Consider the following 12060-nt stretch of genomic DNA (forward strand, 5'->3'; position numbering starts at 1 on the left):
CCCACAGTTCTTTGCAAACGATTTGCTAGAAGTGAATGCGGGGCCTCTTCAATGAAACTTGCGCCAGCAGAGCTCTGCGGGATTTAGATAAAATATCATTTATTTGGATTAATATCTCCAGGAGTTTTTATCATACACGCATGAGAAAAAATATTGACAGAAACCTTTTAATTTACACTTTCCAATGAGTCCACTGCCAAATAATAAGATTTTTAAAATACCGTGATTAAGTCACAGCAGTAGACAGCAGCAACCTGCAAGGCAGTCCATCGCCTTCGCCAAAGCTGGGGAGAAGCCGCAGCAGCGTCCGCGTCAGACAGGGGGGCTGCTGGCAACAGCTCGGGACTGGCAGCTTAAGGTCGACCTGGGGAGACAGTTTAAATTCCCAGAGAACATCGCAGAGACCACACTCAGGCCAGATATGGTGCTGGTGTCAGAAACATCAAGACAAGTGGTCCTGCTGGAGTTGACTGNCCTGCAAGGCAGTCCATCGCCTTCGCCAAAGCTGGGAGAAGCCGCAGCAGCGTCCGCGTCAGACAGGGGGGCTGCTGGCAACAGCTAGGGACTGGCAGCTTAAGGTCGACCTGGGGAGACAGCTTAAATTCCCAGAGAACATCGCAGAGACCACACTCAGGCCAGATATGGTGCTGGTGTCAGAAACATCAAGACAAGTGGTCCTGCTGGAGTTGACTGTTCCCTGGGAAGACCGGATGGAGGGCCAAATATGAGGGGCTACCAGACGAGTGCCGAAGCAGAGGATGGCGGACTCAATGCAACCCTATCGAGGTTGGCTGCAGAGGATTCTTCAGCCAGTCTCATTAGGGCATTCAAGATGCTGGAGTGAAGGGACTGCACACAAGGGGAGCCATCAAAAACATCACTGATGCCGCAGAAAAGGCGTCAAGATGGCTGTGGGTCAAGCTGGGAGATCCATGGACAACTAAAGCCACTTAGACACAAGCCGGGGCTTGATCAACCCCTGCTGGGTCGCCTGGGTGAGGGTGTATGATGTTGAAAGACCTGAAACATCCAATGACCCCGGGATACATCACTGATGATGTGTCTAAGTTGCACCAAGAGGTATTTGCTAGAACAGATAGAACATAAAGCGCTTAGTGCCGCAAAACTTCAATTTAGCCCACCTGTTTGTTTGTTTTTAAGTATAATCCAGGAATGTATTCTCCCTAAAGGTCACGTGACTCTGAAAATACTGCTGGCATTTGTTAAAATTGTACAACATTAGAGAGTGTCAAAATTAGAGACTTTGTGTGGTACCAGTGGCTGAAAAACCCAAAGAGATATGTAACGTACGCCATCCTTCAGACTTGCATAGAGCAACGTCAACACCCATTACATGAAGTAAATTGGCCCCTACTGAGTCCATTACATGCCTGTGTGCTTTTAAGTAGGGAGACATGTTGAGAGGTCCAAGAGATTATGCTGCATCCATGCTTGTTTTGATTGACTCTGAACTTGTGTCGAATTATTCACACTATTATGTCTCCTCTAAATCATCTTTGCATTTGTAGCTAACCAGGAAAACTCCAGCACCCCGTAGGAAGGGATTTGTGGGCAAAATGTGTACCCAAAGGCACATCTTACATCTTAAAAAAAAGCTGACTTGACTCTTAATTAAACCGATAGAATACAGCAGCAGTGACAGCTCTGTGGCGCTTTGCCTCAGTAAAACTTAACAGCCACTAAAGTTTCTTCTGAGTGATGATTAATGCATCCAATTTCTGTGATCTGTATTGAGCGTGGCATCATGGGTAATTAAATGATGGTCTACAGAGCACTGACTGCTCTCGTAAAATGACAAGGCCATAATTATCATGAAGCTTGGTTACCCTCTGACTCAAATACTAATTGTGTATCGATAACTAAGCGGAAGATGTCGCAGAATTAAAACCCAAAACAACCCGAGCTCCACAAATAGCTCTCGGCTACAGTCGTGCAGTCAATAACACCCAGTCCTCCTTTTCACAACACTCTGACTTTTGCTGTTCTTACAGTGCATATTTATTCATTGAGCAATTTCACAGGTCCATAAAGTGAGACATGTAAAACCAACAAATAGAATTACCTGCTTCAAACATATTTACATTGTCAAAGATAAAAAACTGCAGTGTTAATCCATCAAAATGCAATAGAAGAGAAAGTCAACCCTCTAACATATTATTCCCTTGAAATGAAAAAATAAAACAACCTGCCAGACTTGCAGGCATCTGTATTAAAAGCAGATTCACTCCCTGAATACTGAACACTGTATGTTCTCTTGTAACACCTCAGTGACCAAGAATATAGCTTCCTCAAGTAAATACAATAACAGAAGCATTGCACGCTTAGAGGAAGAGGGATGTGCTGTGAGAAGCCATTTTTACTTTCTCATTGATTCATAAACAGGCATCATTTTCAAACAAGCAATACGACCTCAAACACAAATACACAGAGCAGAGAAGCCTCCTCTGGGGACTGCGTGGCCATCCAAGAGTCAAAAAATCATAATATAGGAGGGGAATATTGATGTTTCCTTTACTACCATTTAAATCAAGCCTGTTATTTTTATTATTGTTGTCCCTCTCAAAGATGAATAGGGTGATAAAAAGAGACGCCCGCCCCGGTCTCGTTGACATTTTAGGGAGTCCTTTTGGAGCAGTAAAGATGCCCACTTGATGGATACCAGAGCTCTGCAGACAACGGGAAGACAAAATGAGGAATGCTTATGGATGCAGGGGCGGATAAGGCGAGGAAACAGAGAGAACATGGGCAGTACACAAAAGGCAGGATGGTGGATACCATCACAGAGCGGAGGGAAGAACAACAGTGCAAAGACACAATAAGAGAGCGACATGCCGAAACAGTCTGTCAGCATGAAAACTCCAGGACAGGGTGGAACAGGAGATGAACATCCAGGGAGAGTCGTACAGAGGGAGAGACAGAACAGACAACCACAGCACCAGCCGTCAACTAGAGAAGATGAAAAATAAAATAAAAAATTCGACACGTTGACACACTCTTTGTCTCTTCTTCTGTGTTTTCAGTACACCGGCCTGTAGAGAAGCTCCCCAGAGGCAAGTCTGCGTTTCAGCTCCTTCCACAGCAGCTCCCTCTCCTTCTGGGCACCCTTCATGAAGCCTCGGTTCTCCTGGGCTCTCCGAGACAGGTAGGGCATCACCTCATTCACGGGTCCGTAGGGAACGTACTTATAGACGGGGAAGCCTGCCTGGCCTGGGGTTGAGATGGATGGGAAGGCAGGAAAGAACACAAGAAAAAGGGCTTTGTAGCATGATTTGGATGAGGATGATAAATACAGATGAATTACATTACTTCTCTATTCATGCACGGATATCATCAGAGAGGTTGTTAAAACCTGATGTTTAATTGACTAGTTACAGCTGTCACATCAGTTTCACATGTTCCTTTGGACAGACTCTAGAGAACACATCACAACTGGACGTCATCTGGATCAGCTTCCCTCACTGAGTGATCGCTGCAATCCTTCTAATCAGGCAGGTTTGCAGCATTTGCACAGGCACCCTCAGTTTGCTGCATTTGAATTAGAAAAGCTGCTGTTGTCTGCCAGTCAGGCTCACGTACTGTGACTGTTTTGCCGGGGCTTACTCGCTGAAATAAATGTCCTTTCAACTAATCCACAATAACTAGCAGAACATCAAAACATGCCGCGATGAAATAAAGTCATGAGTCATAAGAAGATCATGAACACTGAATACGGGACGAGGCGTGTGAGAAAACATCAATGACCTTAAGAAACCTCGCAATATTATGTTTTGTGATACTGTGGACCATCAATTTTTAATATTTTACAGTTTTATGTTTACTTAATAATCCAGCAAGCACTTTTATTTCAGCTTTTAGTGATTATAGGCCAGGCATGTCACGATAACAGAAATTCAGTAGTCGATACAAATACTAGTAAAATTCCAAGATTCTCAATACCTGATGCGATACCAAAAACATGTGGAAAAAAAACAATAAATCCCATGTACTTAAACAGACTACTTTCATAAAACTATTTAAAATAAATTTAATTTAAATGTTATTATTCATTCCTGATGATCAACCTCGAACACAAAGTTCTCATCTACAGCCCCATTTCCACCAAATACTTTCAGTATGGTACCAAAAGAAACCAAAAACCACGAGTAACCCTTCAGACATGGTACCTAGACCCTAGTGTTTCCACCGCAAACAGTACTCTTTCATGTGGGTGGGGCTGTTGTCACTCACTGCTCCGTCCTGCACTCACTGTGTTTCCTCCTTTATCAGTCTGCATCTCGTTTATCGTCCACAGAACGAGGCTGCACACCAACATTTTCAGAACAAAATAGAACAGGCTGCAGTGAGAGTCTCTCTCCATGGGATATTTAAAAATAGCAGCTTTGTGCATTTAGTCCTTCTCAGGCAAGCTCAGGGGTTTAGTGTTGCTGTAGCCCACAGGAATGACGCTCCGTAATATGTTACTTATTTATTTTTTTTCCTCAGAGTGAGGATTAGGATGTTCCGGTCGAAATTAATATATATTTTTAAACGCTTGAAGATCAACTCATTACTAAAAGTGTATGTCATCCAAGAGAGACAATAAAAACTAAAATCAAAGTTGTCACAGTGAAATTTAAGGTGTGTTGATGGATTCACGTCGTCAACTCATACATTGAGTAACATTGCAAGTAAATGTTCCACCTTAAAAGTTGCCGGCAGTCAACCCAGTGAATTAAGTTACTAATAAAACTCTCCACAGTATGAACAGTGGTTACATGAGCCTCAAAACCAGCCACAACTCAGCCCTGAGCAGAGTGACCGTCCTCTACTGACCAATCAGACTGCAGTGTTCACAGCTCCACCTGTTAGTACCAGATCTGTGTGCTAGGTACCCCAACAGAGGGGGGACCAAACATGGAGACAGTATGGAACGGTTTCATTGGTACCATCCACAACTTTTCACAGTGTTCAGCACTTGAAAAAAAAACAAGCATACAAAATAAGAAGCTCAGTGCAGATGCAGAGAAGATACTCAACGCCTCATCATGCCGCTGGTGTTTGTAGCATAATGTGAATTCGCTGTTTTCCACATGCTGCTGTTCTCTGTGCTGGTAGGAGTTCTTTCTTTGTTGACCCCATCTGGTCTGGAAGAATTGAATCACTGACCACCAGTACTAGAGAAATCGAGTACTGTCACAGCTTTAGAATTTTGGCATCGCCTTGATTACGAAGAATCGGTTCTCGTGACATCCCTAAAATAGGCAGATGTTATTTAATCCTTTGTTTGGACTGCACAAAAAGTAGCAAAGGAAACATTTATTTAATGCATATGGTGCTGTGTTCTCAATAGTGTGACAGTTTTCCTCACCCTATTACAGTATCTCAATACATCTCAATATGTTCAATCGTGACCCCTGTATTGTGAAACGTATTGTATCACCAGACTCTTGCCAACACACAGCCCTGCAAGGCACCTTCTAAAATGGATGTAGTAAGTGATAGGCAAAGATCTCAGCTCCAGTCTGCTTTATCTCATAAAGCAACCTTATTATTGTTTCAAGATTAGAAGACACAGACCTGGCTGCTCTATTCCTTTGAGAAAACAGCCAAGAATCACACGTGTGTGTGTTTACATCGATACCGGTCAAGGCTGTTTCCAGCTTGAACCTCACACTGACAGACAACTGCCTGCCGTCTTTGTCTCTGTCTTTGACTGACAAACAAAGTGGTGAGAGCCGGCAGCAGCGCTTCGTTAAGACAGCTTGTCAATACTGAGGTGTCTCAGTTCATATGTCACGTTTCAGGCTGCAGACAGACTCGTACATGTGCACGTCATGCAGTGCTATTGGTCTGTGGGGTATATATGTGTGGCTGGAAGGTCTGGGGAGACGCAGCTGAGAGTTATAGGGAGGGAAGCAGATACAGATCCTGCACAGGCTGAACTTAACCTGTCAAATCATCCTCGTGTAGGGCAGAAAAAATCGGTGCCTAGTCATTGTTGATTGTGTGAGAGAGTGTGTTTTTCTCACCCAGTGGGAAGCTGATCTGATCACACATGCCCAGTAGTTGACCGAAGTACACCTTGTTCTCTGTGGGCAAGAGGCCCAGCTCATTCATTCTGAATGAGAGAGACAGAAAGAGAGAGAGAGAGAGATGCAAAGCTGTGTAATAAAATCAATGGGAAGTGTATTTTTCAACAGCGGGTTGGGATATAATTAAAGCCGTACCTCCTCAAAGTGTGTTTCACTGTGTCCTCATTATGGGAAGCCACCATGACGTTGGCATTTCTGTTGAGCGCTATCTCATCCAGCACATAGTCCAGACACCTTATACAGAAACACAGACACATTCAGAGCACTCAAGGACGGCAATTCAACTGTGCTATCTCTGAACTTCTATCTGTGAAGTGTGAATTACCAAACTATTTTCAACTCAACTATTCACTTTGAAATAATAAAATATATAACATGTATGAAAATTGTGGCGTACATTGTTTCATATTAGCATGAAAGATTTATTGTGTGCTGCAGGACTGTCTTTACACACTGAACAGTAAAATTGTCCCTAAACACTGAACATATTTACCAAAAATCTGGACCAATCCATTCAGGGAGGACCTTTGCTTTCTGCTTCCCTGCTAGTGGAGCTGAGTTAATATTCATGTGCTTTACCACCATCTGCATATTTTGAATCCCACCTCATGCTGAGCTGTAGCCCATCAGCTAAACTTTGTGTCTCATATGTTGATGTTTACCTCAAAATCCAATCAGATGCTTGAGGGTGGCCTTTGCTCTTTTTGTGCAAAGCATATTGATCTCCACAGGGTGATTTCTTTGCCTTAATCTAGAGGAATGTCAGAAAATTGTTACAACACGGCACCCCTGGAGCTGGATGGATTTCTGTAACTTGCACTAGGATGGCTCAACAGGGTGGAAGCTTGCAGACATAAGATGTTAAACCCAGACACTCCAATAGAACTTCCCTTAAAATTAAATCCCTGTGCTGTCAATTGCAGCAGAATTGTGCCTAGAAGGTGTGTGGGAACATCGGGGTGTTTTTTCCTGGGGTGTCTTTGTGCAAGACACTTCAACTCAAAAGTGTCTGCTATCCAATAGCGAAAGGCTGTGACAGCAGACAGCTTCAAGTGTGAATATGAAGAACTGAGAACTTGACTTAAAAAGATTGAACTCTGCAGATGCAGATTTGGCTCTTCTATTGATCTGGACAGTCGTCAATAGTTAAAGAGTGCCTTTTGTGCTTGTCCTTATTGTCTGTCATACAACGATGGATGTAAACATGACCTAAGTTTCAAATCACAAGGTAAACATATGTAGAAGGAATCCCTGTGAGCCTCAGGCTGTTGACGGTTCTGAAGACTCCAACAGTGTTTCTACTTTGGCTACACACTGATGTCAGATTGTGACCAATTTCCTTATTTCCTTATTCGGTCATCTGCTGCGAGAACACTTGTGCAAGTGTTTACATTACCTAGCCTATACTGCTACATGTAGCTACATGCTAATGTCAGTGAAACATGTAATCTTGTTTGCTGATGTTGTTAATTTTTTTCCTGATTCTGGATCATATTCCTGCTGCAACATCTCTAGTTGTGAATACTTTGGTATACACGCTTTTATTGATGATTTTTCACTATACTCAGTTACAGTCAATCCCCAGCTACAAGTACACGGCTACATGTAGCTACATGCTAACATCAGGGAAACATGTAATCTTGGCTGCCTATGTTATTAATTTCTCATAAATTTCCGACCACATTCCTGTTGGAACATGTCCAGTTGTGAAGATCTTGGTATACTCATAATGATTTTTCATGTTGGAAACTGCCGCTACACTCAGTTACCATCATTCCCTCGCTGCAGGTACACCGCTACATATAGCTACATGCTAACGTCAGGGAAACATGTAATCTTGGTTGCCTATGTTGTTAATTTCTCCCCAGTTTTGGATCATATTCCTGTTGGAACATGCTGTGTTAATAAGTAATTATTGGTGATTTTTATCAGAAGAAAGTGCTGCAGTATATGCAGTCATTCCCTGGCTGCATGTACAGTGCTACATGTAGCTACATGCTACCATCAGGGAAAGAGGTTATCTTGGTTGCAGATGTTTTTAATTTCTCCCCAGTTTTGTATCATATTCCTGTTGGAACATATTCGGTTGTGAAGATCTTGGTATACAAGTTTTTATTGGTGATTTTTCACGTCTGGAATTGCCATTTTACTCAGTTCCAGTCACTCCCTGGCTGCAAGTACATTACTACATGTAGCTACATGCTAACATCGGGGAAACATGTAATCTTGGTTGCCTATGTTGTTAATTTCTCCCCAATTTCCGACCATATTCCTGTTGGAACATGTCCAGTTGTGAAAATCTTGGTATACAAGTTTTTATTGATGATTTTTCACGTCTGAAATTGCCACTTTACTCAGTTCCAGTCACTCCCTGGCTGCAAGTACAACGCAACATGTAGCTACATGCTAACATCTGGGAAACATGTAATCTTGGTTGCCTATGTTGTTAATTTCTCACCAATTTTGGATCATATTCCTGTTGGAACATGCTGTGTTAAGAAGTAATTATTTGTCATTTTTAACAGGAGAAAGTGCTGCTATAAACAGTCATTCCCTAGCTGCAAGTACACTGCTACATCTAGCTACATGTTAACATCAGGGGAAGAGGTAATCTTGGTTACTGATGTTCTTAATTTCTCACCTTTTTTGGGATCACATTCCTGTTGGAACCTATCCATTTGTGAAGATCTTGGTATACAGGATTTTATTGGTGATTTTTCACGTTAGAAATTGCCGCTATACTCAGTTACAGTCATTTGCCGGCTGCAAGTACACAGCTATATGTAGTTATATGCTAGCGTCAGGGAAACCTGTAATCTTGGTTGCTGATGATCTAAATTCTTCCTGATTTTGGATCGTAGTTCTGCTTGAACATGTCCACTTGTGAAGATTTTGATTACGAAGCTTTTACTGACGATTTTTCACGTTAGAAAGTGTTGCTATATACAGTCATTCCCCAGCTGCAAGTACAGTGCTACATGTAGCTACATGCTATTTTCAGGAAAACAGGTGTCCTTGGTTGCTGCTGTTGTTAAATTCCCCCTGATTTCAGATCATATTCCTTCTGGAACATAGCTGGTTGTGTTTGAAAGCCTTATCAGTGATAAAGACCTGGAAATGCTGACCAATCAGAGCAGACTGGGCTTTTTGGCAGGGGGGCTTAAAGAGACGGAGGGTGAATACAGCACAGTATGAGGAAGATAAAATGTTTTATGACCATTAAAGCATGCAAACAAGTTCTAGTAGAAAACTTAAATACAAGCATGGACCTGAAAATGACCCCAACAGATCCTCTTTAATACACAAACAAACAAGCCTTGGCTCTTACCTGTGGTACATTATATTGGTCGACTCATAATCAGGGTTAATGGGGTCCTCATAACCAATGTCTTTGGCCCTCTCTCGCTCCTGATACATGTAGGCCCCACGCACCAGCTTGGCAGCGAAACCCCAACCTTCACGTCGAGACAATTCCACATCCATGGTGACGTTGTTGTAGGCCTCCTGCAGAGCAAAAGAAGGGATGGTTCACTCTTTAGCAAATATTGATCAAAATTAAGTCCTTCAAGTTTAGATACAATACATGGGACAACCTATTACACCTGACCCAGCCTAAGCCACCTAGCATAACCAACCAGACACTATGACTGCAACAAGCAAGCAAGAATGAAGAAACTATAGGAGACAAAGGTATACCTAGCTAGAGGTAGTATGTGTTATCTTTATTTCACAACACTGTATGTTTAGGTGACAATATGGTGAGCCTGTGTACGTTCCACAGAATAATAATGAGATTGGGAAAAAAGGGATGCTAATCAAATGAATGAAACTGCTGTGACTTAAACGGCTTCTCATTTGCAATGGTGTATTTAAAGAAAATACAAAATAAAGCACCCAAACTCCCACCAACATTATCCTCTTCTTGTCACTGTTTCATCCTCAACCCAGCTGACTCACAGTAATCTCTTTACACGTTGACATTTGGAGTTACACGATTTGTCACAGCATGTTCTTCTATCACAAGAATTATAACTGTTGTGTCTGCATGCTTTGTGTGCAGATACATCCCTTACACATTTCAGTCTGTGGTATTTCTTTTTTTTATACCCATTCTGACCTTAAGATAACACTGGTAGGTGTTGAAGATGACAGGCTTTTCTTTGTTGTAGATCCTCTGCATCTCTAATGTGAGTCTGCTGATAGCTGGCTGGAAGTAGGTTTGCTCTGCATCCACCATCAAGCGGACACCGTTCTCGACGGCGTGCTGGAATTAAAAAAAACCAACTGTATTTATTTAGAATAATATCACCTGACAGAAACGTTCTTTTATAAAATGAAGTGGTGCAGCACCCTTTCAAGACAAGCCTGTTCAGAACAGGCTTGGCATTTCTCAAGAACCGCTCATTCAAACAACTTTAAATCCAACACTGTGCTTCTTTGGGTCCTGAGCAACACACATGGGCCCCAAACAGCTGTAGATTTATCACAATATTGAAAGCACGTTGCTTTTCTAACTCACTGTACACCAAACAAATGTACAAAAGGCTCAAAAGACTTAAAAAATATGGATCTCAGATAAGTGTGTCATATCAACTTGTTCACGATAATACGGGTATATTTTTTAATATATGAAAAATTCATATTGTGATACTCGTGATATTTCAGCTTGTTGACATACTGACGTCATACTGTTACCCACGGCAACAACAAGCATGGCTGAAAGCAAAATTATTACCGACTCCGCGGTGGTTCCAAATAGAGAAGCAGCTTCAGTAGTGTGGAATAAACGGTGGCGTCCTGAATGCTTTATGAACAGCCCCGGACTTCTTTTAGGGCCTTTTAGTGACTTACCGCTCAGAGGGAACTCATTCAGCGGCTCCTCTGGCAGCAGCACAGCGTCTCTCCCTCTCCTCTCTCGCTGTGCACACAGGAGTCGGTGTCGTCAAGTGATTTTGTCATAAACCTTTGGTAATGTAAACCTACGTGACACTCGCGGCTCGACAAAAACCTCCATATATGTGAATGTGTGATAGTTGTGGTATCATAACAGCCTGTCACAGGTTACAGTGTGATGATTAGAGGAGAAATGGCAGAGCATAAAGGTCCAGGTGGGAAAAAAAAAATCAATCATTTAGGATTTTACTAAAAGAAGGAAATCACCTGTTGATTTATATATATAGATCCCAGGGGACTTTTTTTTGTATTTGGGAGCTGTTTAAATGTGTCATTTGTGGTAGATTTTATTTAGTTGAACTATTAATATCGTATACAGAATCTGAGTTACTGTTGTTGTTTACAAACTAAAGAAATGAGAGATCATTTTTGTTTAGTTTTTACTGAATATTTGAAGGAAAACTGTAAAACTAGATCACTTATTTTGTTGCAATTCTATTTTCTTCAAGTAATAATAATTTCTTTTACTAATTTGTCATATTGTCAAGAATACCGTTATCGCACAAATAACCTGAAATATTGTGACATTATTTTAGGGCCATATCTCCCACCCCTTATCTCAACAGTATATCACTTACATACTGTGTACTACTTCTTTACCTGACCGAGACATTTAGCTTGTTACGATGCTTTTACTCACAAAACATGACAATTAAAATATGATGCATTATTGTTCATTAAACAATGCAGCATTACATGAGCAGAAGTTAAGTTACAAGTTAAGGTACATTGTGCTGATAATGCCTCTTTTACTCTTCACTTAAAGTAAACATTTGAATGCAAAACTTTACTGTGCGGTATTAATCTTACTATATAATGACGAAAACTCTGTCTGAGTGTCTGTTCCACGTTGTCACGTGGTCATGGGATGATGTGAATGAAGCAATATTACACCAATTGGCCAAAGGGGGGCGCTATAGCAACCGATTGAAATTGCAAACTTTGAATGGGCATATCTCATGCCCCGTATGTCGTAGAGACATGAAACTTTGCACAGAGATGCCTCTCCTCATGA

General features: G+C 41.8%; 1 protein-coding gene across 1 annotated transcript in view; it reads right to left on the reverse strand.

Moving 5' to 3' along the window:
* Positions 1–2794: 2794 nt before the first annotated feature.
* The window catches only part of prodhb (proline dehydrogenase (oxidase) 1b), a 27407-nt gene continuing 18141 nt past the window's right edge, over positions 2795–12060 (reverse strand). Inside the window, exons 10-14 of the mRNA XM_050050106.1 lie at positions 10210–10356; positions 9421–9596; positions 6228–6326; positions 6030–6118; positions 2795–3228 (exon numbers count right to left, since the gene is read on the reverse strand). Coding sequence (XP_049906063.1) covers positions 3038–3228; positions 6030–6118; positions 6228–6326; positions 9421–9596; positions 10210–10356 — 702 coding nt within the window. The 3' untranslated portion in view covers positions 2795–3037. The remainder of the gene's footprint in view (positions 3229–6029; positions 6119–6227; positions 6327–9420; positions 9597–10209; positions 10357–12060) is intronic.

This window comes from Epinephelus moara, chromosome 8, assembly GCF_006386435.1.
Source record: "Epinephelus moara isolate mb chromosome 8, YSFRI_EMoa_1.0, whole genome shotgun sequence".
Lineage (NCBI taxonomy): Eukaryota > Metazoa > Chordata > Actinopteri > Perciformes > Serranidae > Epinephelus > Epinephelus moara.